Below are 15,133 nucleotides of genomic sequence, written 5' to 3'. Positions count from 1 at the left end.
TGTGTCTAGGTGACCATTTGGAAACTACTTTCAGTTCTGATATACCTGCCATTCATACAGCATTTATTATAGTAAGACTAACATTTTCTAACATAGAATGACTTGAAGGTGGCTAAAAATTTACTTTAGGAACTGTTTGTGAGGAAGTGTGTATTGAGTACCTATGAAAATGAGTTTTCATTCAAGGCTGTCAGTTAAGAATAGGCTCAAAATAGGTGTTTTAAAAAGGAGTTTTTATGTAGGGGAAGGAAGGGAAATCTCAGGTCATTAATGTGAAGGAGAGAAATTGAAAAAGTGGATAAGCCTAGAAAAAGAAGTTTCTTTCCTTAGATATATGGAAGAATTAATGGAAGGGAGGTGCTAGATAATCATAACACATTTGTTACACAGTGTGTATTGTATTTTACATTTATCTGCCTTACTCAATCGGAGAAGGCAATGGCACCCCACTCCAGTACTCTTGCCTGGAAAATCCCATGGACGGAGGAGCCTGGTAGGCTGCAGTCCATGGGGTCGCGAAGAGTCAGACATGACTAAGCGACTTCACTTTCACTTTTCACTTTCATGCATTGGAGAAGGCAATGGCAACCCACTCCAGTGTTCTTGCCTGGAGAATCCCAGGGATGGGGGAGCCTGGTGGGCTGCCGTCTATGGGGTCGCACAGAGTCGGACACAACTGAAGCGACTCAGCAGCAGCCTTACTCAATTTCAACTAAAATGAGCTCAGTAATTGTGAGACTTGAGGACCTCCCTTTTGGTCTAGTGGTTAAGAATCTGCCTGCCAGTGCAGGAGACAGGGGTTTGATCCCTGGTCTGGGTAGATTTCACGTGCCGCAAAGCAGCTAAGCCTGTAGGCCATAATTACTGAAGCCTGTGTGCTCAGAGCCCATGCTCCGCAACAAGAGAAGCCACTGCAATGAGAAGCCTGTGTACCACAACGGAGAGTAGGCCGCACTTGCCATAACTAGAGAAAGCCTGCATGCAGCAGCAAAGACTCAGTGCAGCCGTAACTATATAAAAAAAAAAAAAAGACTGCGTTTACCTACCACCTCTCCCATTCCCCAGGTTTATCTTTCATTCTTCTACCTGAATGCGCACTGGGGAAAAGTTGCAAACAAGAAAGTAATAAAGAGTTTTCTACTCAATTGAAGAAGTGAAATGACTTAATTAGTTGGGAAGCAAGTGAATGGTAATGGCTTTGTAAGACATCCTTGAGTAAGACATTGAAGACTGAATTAGAAGAACTGATGATTAAATCTTCTACAGGCTTGTAAATAGAAGACATATATATGAAACACTTAGTGAGGATTTTAAGAATTTTCAAAGGTATTTTGACTTGTGTCTTATTTTTGAATAATTTGAGACTTCACCAAAATTTGAAATCAGATCTAGTTACATCAGACTTAAGAAACAGATTATAGGATTCTGTGATGATTCATGCCATTTGCTGTGAATTTTTTTGTTTTGTTTTTGTTTTCTTGGCCACTTTGCTGTGCTTGTGGGATCTTAGTTCCCTGACCGGGGATTGAACCTGCTCCCTTGGCAATGAAAGCATGGAGTCCTAACCACTGGACCACCCTGTGAATTTTTTAAAGAGTTCAAAGGGTCCTTCCCCCAACCCCCAGTTTGATCTCTAAAATAACATTTCTAAAAATAGAATTGTTAAATCACTTACCTGAAGATAAAGCTCCTTTTGAGTAGTTTTTTTAGACTTAAATGGATGATTTTTTTCTGTTTAAAAATGTGTGGGAGCATCTGAGATACTAAGATTTTTCCTTTTTGTTTAAGTATTCCCTTTGATCAAGGCACTTGGTTGTAAACTTTGAGCTTTGCCATTATTTCTGATGAAACTATGGACAGAAAGTAATATTGTAAGGTATATCTCTATTACCTTATTCTGTCAAACTGTTTTTAAAGTTATGTCATGTAACAATGTTTCATTGCATAACTTGCCTTTCAAGACACTTTGAGTAGAATATATCCTTTTCTTATTTGTTAAAGCATAGTAAACTCTCCTAGGTTAGAACAACAGTAAACGTTTTTGCTGCTGTTTTTTGTTTATGTTTTTTCATAAAATTCAGGGACTTATTCTGGACACAGTGTATTTTTCTTATTGAAGTATCATAGATCTTGATAGAGCTGTCACAGCAGAAATGGGGGGGAAAATACACTGAGAGACATGATTCAAAAGAGAAAGCAGCTGGCTCTGTTATATCCTCCTGACTCTTGGTCCAAAAGCAGTGTTTTTGTATTCTGAAGCCAGATGTAAACAGTAGTCATTTATTCAGAATATTAGTAATTTCCTTTCAAAGTAAATGAGACTATATTAGGCTAGAAATTTTAAAATCTGTAGTTGTTTTGGAGAATTTCCTATTTTCATTAGAAATTTAGAATTTTCATTAGAAAATTTCATTTCTTTACTGTTAGTTATATGCTTCTGCTAGTATGTGTTAAAAATATCATTCTGAAAAATTGACTTGTATTGCTTTTTAGTTGCTAAGTCATGTCCAACTCAGCAACTCCATGGACTGTAGCATACCAGATTCCTCTGTCCTCTACTATCTCTTGGAGTTTGCTCAAATTCATGTCCATTGAATTGGTGATAATAACTAACTATCTTAACCTCTGTTTCCCTCTTTTCTGTTTGCCTTCACTCTTTCCCAGCATCAGGATCTTTTGCAGTGCATCAGCTCTTGGCATCAGATGGCCAGAGTATTGGAACTTCAGCTTTAGCAATGGTTCTTCCAATGAATATTGAGGATTGATATCTTTTAAGATTAACTGGTTTGATCTCCTTGCAGACTCAGGGGTCTTCTTCAGCACAATAGGATAGCATCAGTTCTCTGGCGCTCAGCCTTCTTTATGGTCCAGTTCTCACATCCGTACATGACTACTGGAAAAACCATAGCTTTGACTATATGGACCTTTTCAGCAAAGTGATGTCTCTGTGTTAATACACTCTCTAGGTTTTGTCATAACTTTTCTTCCAAGGAGTAAGCTTCTTTTTAATTTTATGGCTGTGGTCAATGTCTGCAGTGATTTTGGAGCCCAAGAAGATAAAATCTGCCACTGTTTCCACTTTTTCCCTATTTGCCATGAAGTGATAGAACTGGATGCCATAATGTTAGTTTTTTTAATGATGAGTTTCAAGCCAGTTTTTTCACTCACCTCTTTGACCCTCATCAAGAGGCTCTTTAGTTTCTCTTCACTTTCTGCCATTATTGTAGTATCATCTGCATATCTGAAGTTGTTGATATTTCTCCTGGCAGTCTTTATTCCAGCTAGTGATTCACCCAGCCTGGCATTTTGCATGATGTATTCTGCCTAGAAGTTAAATAAGCAGGGTGACAATACAGCCTTGACACACTCCTTTTCCATGTTGGACCAGTCTGTTGTCCATGTCTGGTTCTAACTCTTGTGTCTTGACCTGCATACAGGTTTCTCAGAATACAGGTAAGGTGGTCTGGTACTCCCATCTCTGATGATTTTCTATAGTTTGCTGTGATCCACACAAAAGCTTTAGTGTAGTTGATGAAACAGAAGTAGATATTTTTCTGGAATTCTCTTGCTTTCTCCATGATCCTGCAAATGTTGGCAATTTGATCTCTGGTTCCTCTGCTCTTCAAAACCCAGCTTGTACTTCTGGAATTTCTCTAGCTTGAAAGATTTTGAGCATAACCTTGCTAGTAGGTGAAATGAGCATAGTTGTACAGTAGTTTGAACATTCTTTGGCATTGCCTTTCTTTGGAATTGGAATCAAAGCTGACCTTTTCCAACCCTTTGACCACTACTGAGTTTTCCAAATTTGCCGACATACCGAGTAGAACACTATAACAGTATCATTTTCTAGGATTTACAGTAGCTCAGCTAGAATTCCATCACTTCCTTTAGCTTTGTTCATAGTAATGCTTCCTAAGGATCACTTGACTTTACATTGCAGAATGTCCTGTTCTAGGTGAGTGACCATACCATCGTGGTTATCTGGGTCATTAAGACCTTTCTTGTATAGTTGCCACCTCTTCTTAATCTCTTCTCCTTCTTTTAGGTCCATACCATTTTTGTCCTTTATCATGCCCATCCTTGCACGAAATGTACCCTTGATATCGCCAACTTTCTTGAAGTTATCTCTAGTCTTTCCCATTCCATTGTTTTCCTCCATTTCTTTTCCATTGTTCATTTTAGAAGGCCTTCTTATCACTCCTTCCTATTCTCTGGGACTCTGCATTCAGTTGGGTATAATTTTCTCTTTCTCCTTGGCCTTTCACTTCTCTTTTTTCCTCAGGTATTTGTAAATCCTCCTCAAACAGGCACTTTGCCTTCTTGTGTTTCTTTTCCTTTGCGATGGTTTTGATTATTTCCTTCTGTACAGTGTTATGAACCTCCATCCACAGTTCTTCAGGCATTCTGTCTAACAGATCTAATCCCTTGAATCTATTCCTCACTTCCACTGTGTAATCATAAGGGATTTGATTTAGGTCATACCTGAATAGCATAGTGATTTTCCCTACTTTCTTCAATTTGAGCCTGAATTTTGCAAAGGAGCTAATGGAATGAGCCACAGTCAGCTCCGGGTCTTGTTTTTGCTGTCTATATAAAGCTTCTCTCTTCGGCTGCAAAGAACATAATCATTCTGATTTTAACTTGGTGATGTCCACGTGTAGAGTCTTCTCTTCTGTTGTTGAAAAAGGATGTTTGCTATGACCAGCGTGTTCGACAAAATTCTATTAGCCTTTGCTGTGCTTTATTTTGTACTCCAAGGCCAAACTTGCCTTTATTCCAGGTATCTCTTCCTGCTTTTGCATTCCAGTCCCCTATGATGAAAAGGACATCTGTTTTTGGTATTAGTTCTAGAAGGTGTTAGAGGTCTTCATAGATTTGGTCAACTTTAGCTTCTTCAGCATCAGTGGTTGAGGCATAGACTTGGATTACTATGATGTTGAATGATTTGCCTTGGAAACGAACTGAGATTATTCTTTTTTTTTAATTTTAATAAACTTTATTTAATATTTGCTTAATTTTTCTCTGCATATATATATTGTTATTTTTATTATTATTATTATTTTTTAAATTTTATTTTATTTTTAAACTTTACAGTATTGTATTAGTTTTGCCAAATATCGAAATGAATCCGCCACAGGTAGACCCACGTTCCCCATCCTGAACCCTCCACCCTCCTCCCTCCCTCCCCTCCCTCCCTCTGGGTCGTCCCAGTGCACCAGCCCCAAGCATCCAGTATCGTGCATCGAACCTGGACTGGCGACTCGTTTCATACATGATATTATACATGTTTCAATGCTATTCTCCCAAATCTCCCCACCCTCTCCCTTTTGAGATTGCACCCAAGTACTGTCCCCCTGGTGGCTCAGATGGTAATGCATCTGCCTGCAATGCGGGATACCTGGGTTCAATCCCTGGATTGGGAAGATCCCCTGGAGAAGGAAACGGCAACCCACTCCAGTACTTTTGCCTGGGAAATTCCATGGACTGAGGAGCCTGGTAGACTACAGTCTGTGGGGTCACAAAGAGTCAGACATGACTGAGCCACTTCACTTCACTGCATTTCAGACTCTTGTTGACTATGAGGGCTCCTTGTATACTTGAGTTTTTTTGTTTAAAATTATTGCATCTCTTAGAAATAAATATATTACCACATTAAATCTACATAAATTCTTCGGAAAGATTTGTAAAAGATAAAGTGATTAGGAAAAGAAATGTAAACTTTTAATGGTATTGGTGACTGTTGTTTAGGAAGCAGTACTGCTGGAGCAGCCTTTCAGTGCTGTGAAACAAGAACAGCAGCGAAAATGGATTGAAGAGTTGAACAAGCAAATAGAAGATGACCGGCAAAAAAAAGCAGAGGAGAAAATTATATCCTCAATGGTAACTTATAAAGTTTCATGGGTACACAGGGGAAAAAAAATTAAACATCTTTAATCATAAACTTAAAAGTATCCTAAAACTGCATGACAAGACTGGAATATTTAAATTTTTCCACATTTGCTCTTGTGAACCTTTTTTGAATGAATTTAGTAAGTGCGATTTTGCTTAGTTTCTTGTAACTTGTTAGACATTTCCTAATTCTTTGAGTTTTTCATATTCTCTAAGCTTAGCTGTCTCAACGTATGTGGAATCAATACAGAATGCGATTTTGTTAATTTTCATGATGCTTGTTTTGCTGTGTGGTGACTCTTAGAAATTGTGTTATTTGTCATGTGGGATTTTAAATGTAAGAAGAGTTATTAAAGTTCTTAGCAGTTCTTGTTTGTCGTGATTAGGCTGAGGAACGTGACAGATGGGCGATGCATTTTGATTCCTTAAAGAACTATCCTGATTCTCAGTCTCGACTATCTTCTCAGTCAGTGCAAAAACAACCAGAGTACTTCTGTGTCTCTCCGGACACTCAGGAGCTGGCTGATATCAGCAGTCTTTATACACCTACAGTTGGAAGCCAGATTGAACCTTCAGAGGAGGAACATACAGTGAAACCTTTTAGAGATACGGCTGTGGCAAACATTCAGAAAACGAAGTAAGTTCATTCTTCAGTATTTATTGATGTTTAAGAAAGTCTGTGTGCTTTTTTTTAGGGCTGTTGTTTGTTTATATCTTAATTGTTATCAGTTTCCTATTTTTATTTATAGTAGAAATGACTCGGTAGAGCTCCCTTGCCTTCCCACTTGCATCTCTTTCAGCTGTCCTATATTAATCTACTTCTTGCCTATCAAAAAAAAAAAAAAGTAGAAATGATGTATTTCAAACAAAAATGAGTTAGTAGTTTGTTAAAGCCACCGTTGTGGGTTTTAAGTAGCTAATATGTCTCTCTTGGCAGCTTTCTCCGTTCTATGACTGCTCTTTTGGACCCAGCTCAGATTGAGGAACGAGACAGGAGGCGACAAAAGCAGTTAGAACATCAGGTATTGCATTGTAACATGTTGTTCTTTGCCTTAATAGTTAGTAGTCGTGGCCTAGATACCTAAGTGAATGGAAATTAAAATTTTGCTATAAATTTATAGCACAAGCCTGTACAATCCTGTGATTACATCTAATTTCTACCCCAACTGGCGTTATGTTAGAATCATGCTCATTTTGATAACTAGGTCGTATCACATGCTACAACCACCTGCCTTCCAAGAGAGAAGGTCTCTAATGTATAGGTTGTGTATCTGAAATGATACTGAATCTGTTTAAGTTAGTATTGAGTTGTTTTTTTGTTTTTCCCTCCAGTTCTTCTGAATTCTGTTCAGGGTGAGAATTAGGTCTTTGAAAGGGAAATATATATAAAGGATTGAGGTAAAATTATGATTAAGAAATCTAGCAGATAATATAAGAAAGGAAACTAAGATTAAAATTCTACCCTAATTTTAGTCTAATACTAAAGGGACTTGAATGTCTAATAATTCTTTAAAATGTCTACTGTGTGAAGATTTGGCTTAGTTCATGTAGCTAATAGTCAATTAAGTGAACAGACATTTATGGAGCATCTGCTCTTTTTACCAGGCACTATGTTAAACACTGAGATTCTTTCCTCAGTTGGTTTTCTCTTGGTTCTTCTAAGAGCCCTCCTGGGGTTAAAGAAAAGGCACGTAGAACTTGACAGGTGGGAGATGGGGAAAACCTGACATTCTAATTTAACTTGACATTCTAACTTAACTCATGTACATACTACCTTCTCTATATTTGATGAACGTTTTGAAACACCAGAAAAATGCTGTGTGAATTTTTTAAATTTATGACAGTGATTTATCTTACTGTTTGAGTTAGAAAGCTATCACTGCTCAGGTAGAAGAGAAGCGCAAGAAAAAGCAGCTCGAAGAAGAGCAGAGAAAGAAGGAGGAACAAGAGGAGGAGCGTCGCCTAGCCCGGGAACGAGAAGAGATGCAGAAACAGTATGAAGAAGACATACTTAAGCAAAAACAAAAGGAAGTAGGTTATCTGTATCCTAACTGTGACATTTTAAAGTAAAAGTGGGTTTGTTTTTAAAGAAAAAATAAACAGAATATTTGCATGTATTTTGAAATAGTGAAGCTGTATACAGAAGCATTAAAGCTTTGTGTAAAGGTTTTGTAAGTAGGAAGAAAGCTGGAGCTGTTATTTTTTCAAAAGATTTTTTCACAGATGCTATTTTTTTTTCTCTGAGGAGAGGGGAGGTCAAGATGAGTTATTACAACATAAAACAAAAATTTTCCATATGCTTAATTTTGAAGTGTTTCCTAAGCAATGATTATTAATACATTTCTAGATATGTTAAGAGAAATGATTGGGCTTTCTGTCTGTATTCATTTGTGAACAGGAGCATTTACTTGCAGAATGACTGGCTGGGATTGATCATAGATTCTGTTGCTATGTTAGAGGATTCCTCTGTGCTAATTAAAGATCTGTTAAAAAGAGTAGGAGAACCTCTGTAGCAAGTGGTACAGACTGCATAGGTATGGTGATACCAAGCGCTGTGTTTGAGTGGACCTGACAAAGAGCAGATTATACAGTGACGTTCGATCGCCAAAGGTTCATGAAATTTACAGAAGAGACAACACAGCACTTGCCCTGGAGCTTGGAGGCAGCGTGGTGGCGTCGAGAGCTCGCCTTTACTTGCCAGTTCCCGCTTGCAACCTTTGCTTCAGAATTAGCTGATGAATGTACAAATGGTTTAGTTTCCGATTTGGATACATAGAATATTCTGAGCCAACTACATCTATGAAATAACTACGTACATGAAAAAAGAATGTCATTTGCTTGAATTATAAAAAATGACCATAAATCTTGAGTATTAGTTCTTAATTATCTAGTGGGTTGGCAAAAAAGTTTGTGATTTTTTTCTTTTTTTTTAAATTTTATTTTTAAACTTTACAATATTGTATTAGTTTTGCCAAATATCGAAATGAATCCGCCACAGGTATACCTGTGTTCCCCATCCTGAACCCTCCTCCCTCCTCCCTCCCCATACCCTCCCTCTGGGTCCTCCCAGTGCACCAGCCCCAAGCATCCAGTATCGTGCATCGAACCTGGACTGGCGACTCGTTTCATACATGATATTATACATGTTTCAATGCCATTCTCCCAAATCTCCCCTCCCTCTCCCTCTCCCACAGAGTCCATAAGACTGATCTATACATCAGTGTCTCTTTTGCTGTCTTGGAAACTCAAAACTTTCTGGCCTCTCTAGTTTTCTTTTACCTTAATAAAATTATGTAGTTGACCATTGGTTTTAGAAGCTTTGGAAACTTTATTAGTATAATCTTGAGTGGGTGAAAGAGTTTTTGTGTTTGTGGTCTAATCAGCTGTAGAAAAAGATACTAAAATATGAGCTCCAAAAAGGAAGGAACTTTGTTCTGTTGGCTGTGCTACTCAGTTTCTTGAATCGTGCCTGGCATATAGTAGGAACTTAGAAAATTATTATTACTGAGAGAGAATAGTCACGTCTGTACATGTTTGATAATTGTACTTATAACTTTGTGCACTTCAACATTGATAGGAAATGATGACTCTGCAGACGAATAAGCTGTTCCAGACGATGCAGAGAGCGCAGGAGCTGGCACAGAGACTGAAACAAGAACAGAGAATCCGAGAATTGGCTCAAAAGGGACATGACACTTCTAGGTTGATTCAAAATCTAGGCAGTAAGCACAACTAGAATTTTATTTATATAGTATTTTTTTAAGATTGAGAATAATTGCCTCTTTTTAATACCTTTAAACACTTGTTAACTAAATACTTTTTAAGGAATTTCAGACTTTGAACTAATGTAATTTTATAATGCTTACTTGGGAAATTGCGTTAAGAGTAGAACTAAATAATGCTGAACTTTTCAGTATCTTTTCACATATATTTTCTTAACATTTCCCTCACAATAGGTAAAATGTATACTTTTGTACCCATTTGTACAGAGTTGTCCATTAAGTAATCTCCCTAAGTTCAGTAAGGGACAAAAATGCTGATAACTTTTTATAAGAAACTTTAGCCCTTCTAAATTTTTATTGCAGTGTTTACACTACTTGATTAAACTAAAAGTCTTATATGCATTTACTTGCTGCTGTATCATTTTATCAGAAAACTTACTTCTCTTGCCAGTTGATACAATACAAGTGGAATATAACGCCTCTACTAACAACACTGGAAACTCAAGACATGGCTTGGATAAAGTGAGTGGTAAAATGAATACATATATCAACTCTACAACCTCTCCCAGGAAGGACACTGGTGTGCAGACAGGTATTGGTTGATAAATTGTGATTTGGCTTAAAGTTTACTTAAAATCACAATTAAAATTAAGTTAAATTAATTTAAAGTTTAAAATTAATTTAAAGTTTAAAATTTAAAGGAATTTAAGGTTTTCAAGTAAGAGAAAATGAAGATATCTCTTGGTTTTTAATTTCACTATAGCACCTTTATTAAGATATAATTTACATAGCATTAAATTAACCCCTTTAAAGGATACAGTTCAGTGTTTTTTAAAGGATACAATTCAGTTTTTATATTCAGAGTTGTACAGCCATCACCATAGTTATTTTTTAGAACATTTTTACCACTCCAAAAAGAAACTCTGTACCCATCAACAGTCATTCTCCATTTCCTCCTTCCTCTCTATTCCTGGGCAACCACCAGACTACTTTCTGTCTCTAGATTTGTCTATTCTGGACATTCCATATGATTGAAATCTTTTCTGTCTGGATTCTTTCACTTAGCATGTTTTAAGGTTCATCTCTATTGTAACATATGACAGTAAGGCTTCATCCTATTTATCACTGAACAGTTTTCCATTTTATGCATATACCACCATATTTTGTTTTTGTTCCTCCATTTAATTCCACTTTTTGGCTATTAGAAATAATGCTGCTGTGAGCATTACTGTACAAATTTTTACGTAGACATAGATTTTCAGTCTCTTGGGGGAGAAGAGTAGCATTGCAAAGTCATGGAGTAACTGTATGTTTAAAGTTTTGAAGAACTACTAAACTGTCTTCCAAAGCAGCCATACCATTTTACATTCCCACCAGTGATGTATGAAGGTTCCAGTTTCTTTATAGCCTCACTCGTACTAATTCTCATGGTTGTAAAGTGCTCTCTCATCATGACTGCTGACATTAAGCATCTTTTCATGTGCTGCTTTTAAATTTTTACATAAGTAATTAAGTAATACCCATGTTGGGTGTCATTATCATAGGCTTACTGTGAATCCTTTCAGCCCTCCACCTATATGTCCAGGAAATGTCTTTTTTAAAGTAATTAAAAAAAAATAACTTCCAGTAACTTTTTATTTTAAAATGTAAAATTGAGATATAACTGATGCATAACATTAGTTTCAGGTATATACCGTGATGTTTATACTGTCAGTGGCACAGACTGGGGCTCCAAACAAGTGTAAAGCTCTTTTCTGGGAGATAGCAGCAGGCTGCAGTGAAGCAGAGGTGACTGTGAGATGGGTTGCTCTGAGAAACGCAGCAGGACTGGGTGTATGCAGACCTGAGGCCTGCCGCTAGACCTTTCTCATGGAAAGATGAGAGTATGTGTTTCAGCTTTGTTTGTCCGGTGCTCTGTGGTTGGCAACCTGCCAGTAATTGTCTCTTCAACTGTTTTGGTCTCATGAGATCTGGAACACACGCCCCATTGGTTAGAGTCCTGTGGGACCTGCAGCAGAAGCCCTTGGCCACTGGGACCAGGTGTTGTAGGGTGTCCCCTAGCGGCACCTGCAAAACTTGGGACACCATACAAGCCTATAAACTTCTGGGGAAACACTGCCTTGCTGGCGTAAGGCAGAGGAAATATGCAAAGGTTACATCTAATGACCTCCATTCCCTGAGAGCTTATCCATAGGCCCCTCGATGTGTGCCAAACTCAAGCCTTTCCTTCAGGCTAAACCTTTTGGAAAAGCAAGTAGGGATCTTTTTCAGAAAGACTGGTGGTTTGTTTTAGCCTGCTGCTTATGCAGTGTCCTTGGGGTTGATACTCTGTCAAGAGCTATTTCTCGGATTGTTACAGTTTCATGGGACCCAAGAATAAGGCCATGGGACCCTGGCCTCCAGAGCCAGTCTGTCAGGGGGCAGCCACTGGGCAACAGCTGCAGAAACCAGGGCACCAGGTGCTCGCAGAAGTTCCCTGCCGGGAGATACTGGCTCTCTGGCCTGGGGTAAAGGGAGAGGGTGAAGATGGCGGGCACCAGCTAGAATAAGGGGGAGGGAGAGTGCTAAGATGCCTCCCGCCACTCCCCTGGAAGCTCCGGAGTGTGACAGGGCAGGGGCAGCAAGGTGGAAATAACAAGCCTAGTGGTGGTGGTTCTTTTTTTAAAATAAAAGGTGATGCCCACCAGCCTCTTTCCACACCCCCACTGTGAGAGAGAGAATTCCAGCAAGCCCGTAGATGTGTTGTTACATGCCTACCCCTTGGGGCAACGCTTCAACTAATTTTTTTTTCAACCTAATTTTAAATGAGCTTCCTTCGTATCGGTGTGATTGGCTGCCTCTGCACTGGGCCCGGGAGTAGGTGACCCTTGAAGAGCTCTTTTTCCCTTCTGCTGTAGCTTTGAGTCGTTTTGGTTTTCATGTTAGATGTTTTGGGGCATTTATCTATTCTGTGCAGATCTTAAAAGTGGGGATGCTCAATGTGGGGTTCAAACCCTTCGCTCCTTGGAGGAAAGCTCCTGAGTCTTGAGTTCCCTCCCAATTGTGGGTTGTAGCACAGAGACAGGGTTTATAGCTCGATGGTGGCTCAGCCTCTCACACCTGCTTGGATAGTGGGGCTTTCTCACTTGCCCAGTATGTAGGGGTCGCCCAGCCAGTTTTTTAGGTTTTTTAAGAGGAACTTGTTCCATATGTATGTGTAGGTTGAGTGTGTCCATCGGAGGTGAGTTCAGTATCTTCATAGGTCACCACCTTGAACTAGAGCCCTTCACTCTTTAAACTAATTACCAGTAGACCCTGCTATCAGGTATTTGTGGTCTTGGTAACTTAAGACAAAAAACAATTTGCCTTGCCATTAAGTAGGGGATAATATTCCTCTGGAAATAGGAGTTGGCTGGTACTGTCTTACAGAAATCCATTCTCTACATAACACTATTTTCTGCCAGTTAATCTTAGATCTTTCTTCAGTATAACGAGATTACCCACATCCTATGACAGGAAAGTAGAAAGGAATTTGAAAAAGGAAGAGAGGGTTAAAGCAACCTGCTTAGTTATCTGAAATCATTCTGCTCATGAGCCCTTGGTATTTTTTTTTATAGTTAGCTCTTAGTGTGAAATCTAGTTTGGTCCCTTCTCTATGTCCAGAGTAATAACAAAGTTATATAAATCCTACACATCAACTAAAGTCAAATTAAGTTTTTAAGACCGTGAAATTATGTATATCATCACTGGGTGACTCTGAGGGAATGTAATCCATCAGGGTCCTCAAATATCAGTAGAGTAATTAAAGATGACTTATTTAGAAAGGGATTATTTTCAAAGGAGTGGATGTGCGGGAATATAGCAGTAATGCTTTGGTGCTAGTAGCAACTGGAGTATTATTGGAATCTAGAAGACAAGCGTTGGATAGAGGTAACTTTGAGGGGAACTGTGACCTTTGGGAAAGGTAGTCAGCCTGAGGTTAGCTCATAGGGACTGAGACAGTGGAATAAATACCCTGAATTGTCTTTTCCCTTCCTGTAATCTACATATGAACACTCTTGATAAAAACAGAAGCCTAAGGATCCAGAAAACCACTGATAAGGTTTTTACCCATCAGCCTGAGAGCAGGGGAGAGAAGGGTATAAATGGGTCTAAAATGGCAAACAATATCCAGTATGAGGATGTGGGCTGGGCAGCCTTACTAGTAGGGATTAGGCCTGGGGCAGCTCTAGCCTGGAATAACACATTTAGATTAATAGGTGGACTTTTTTTTTTTTTTTTAAATGGGCACTCCAGACCTCCTTTGCTTAGCTACTTGTGAATTTAAAATTTCAATCATATGTGGAAAAATAGCCTTTGTAATTTTGAGGCTACCAGCTGTTGTGACAGTAGAGCATATGTATAATCATGAACATTATATAAGTTGTAAGGAAATTTCAGATGTCTTTTTTCCCAATGGTGAACTTTTCTTGTTTTCAAAATGGAAAAAAGTGAAAGGTTATATGCAATTCAGGGATAGTCTGCTGGCAGAGCATGATGGTACATGAAACATTAAAACAAATACATGAAATGCACTATCAGGAGCAATCAACATTTCCCTAGAAATTATAATCTTGCATTTCTAAGTGAAAACCAGGACAAATCTTTTTTGGAAGTTGGGTTTAAAAAGTGATCTCTATTATGTGATGGTAAGAATGAATCATCTAAGATTCTGATATGTGCTACAAGTTGAATGACCCTTAAAGGCCTTATGCTGAATGAAATAAGCTGGAGTTGAGGGGAGGGGGCAGTTGTGCATGGAGGCACAAATACTGTATATTAATAGTTTCACTGGTATAAGGAATCTGGGGTTCATGAACAAATTCACGTATGGATAGTAGAGTGAGGTTGCTGGGGTTTGGGAAGGAGGTGGAATGGGGAGTTACTGCAGTGGGTGCAGGGTTTCTGCGGGAGGTGTTGATTGGTTCTGGAATTGTGTGGCCTCATGGGTGTGCTTGGTACCACTGAATTGTGCACTTAAAAAGGGTTTAATGAAAGATTTAGGAAAACTAGAACACTTGTGCCTTATTGGTGGGAATGTAAAATGGTTCAGCTGCTATGGCAAACTGTGACACTGCCTCAGAAGATTTAAAGTACAATTACTGTTTGTTCCAGCAGTCCCACTTATGGGCGTATACCCAGAACAGCTACAAAAAGTGAGGTCTTGAATAGCTGTCCCCTGACAGATGAATGAATAAAAATGTGGTATATACACAATGGAATCCTTTGGGGTATGTGTCTACAGACACACACACAATGGTGTATTACTCACACTTTAAAAAGGAGGAAATGCTGACATATGCTACAGCTTGGATGAACCTTGAGGACATTATGCTAACTGAAATAAGTCACAAAAAGACAAATACCTTAGATTCTACTTGTGTTTATAGTGGTCAGAATCATACAAGGTAGGATGGTGGTTGCCACCAGGTGGCAGGAAGGGGGAAGGAGTTGTTTAGTGGGTATAGAGGTTTTTCTTTGTTGGAATATAATTGCTTTACAAT

At 38.7% G+C, this 15,133-nt stretch overlaps 1 protein-coding gene across 5 annotated transcripts in view; it reads left to right on the top strand.

Moving 5' to 3' along the window:
• CCDC66 (coiled-coil domain containing 66) overlaps positions 1 to 15,133 on the top strand; it is a 39,440-nt gene that overhangs the window by 20,072 nt on the left and 4,235 nt on the right. For 3 of the 5 annotated variants that reach the window (XM_070359461.1, XM_070359465.1, XM_070359464.1), the window contains exons 9-14: positions 5,749 to 5,880; positions 6,276 to 6,526; positions 6,827 to 6,911; positions 7,759 to 7,920; positions 9,467 to 9,611; positions 10,063 to 10,203. In XM_070359461.1, coding sequence (XP_070215562.1) covers positions 5,749 to 5,880; positions 6,276 to 6,526; positions 6,827 to 6,911; positions 7,759 to 7,920; positions 9,467 to 9,611; positions 10,063 to 10,203 — 916 coding nt within the window. The remainder of the gene's footprint in view (positions 1 to 5,748; positions 5,881 to 6,275; positions 6,527 to 6,826; positions 6,912 to 7,758; positions 7,921 to 9,466; positions 9,612 to 10,062; positions 10,204 to 15,133) is intronic. The other 2 variants (XM_070359463.1, XM_070359462.1) reach the window with 2 other exon arrangements.

Source organism: Bos mutus, chromosome 22 (genome assembly GCF_027580195.1).
Source record: "Bos mutus isolate GX-2022 chromosome 22, NWIPB_WYAK_1.1, whole genome shotgun sequence".
In the NCBI taxonomy this organism is placed as follows: domain Eukaryota; kingdom Metazoa; phylum Chordata; class Mammalia; order Artiodactyla; family Bovidae; genus Bos; species Bos mutus.
Note: the sequence above shows the minus strand (reverse complement) of the source record. Positions and strands in the feature narration are given on the sequence as shown.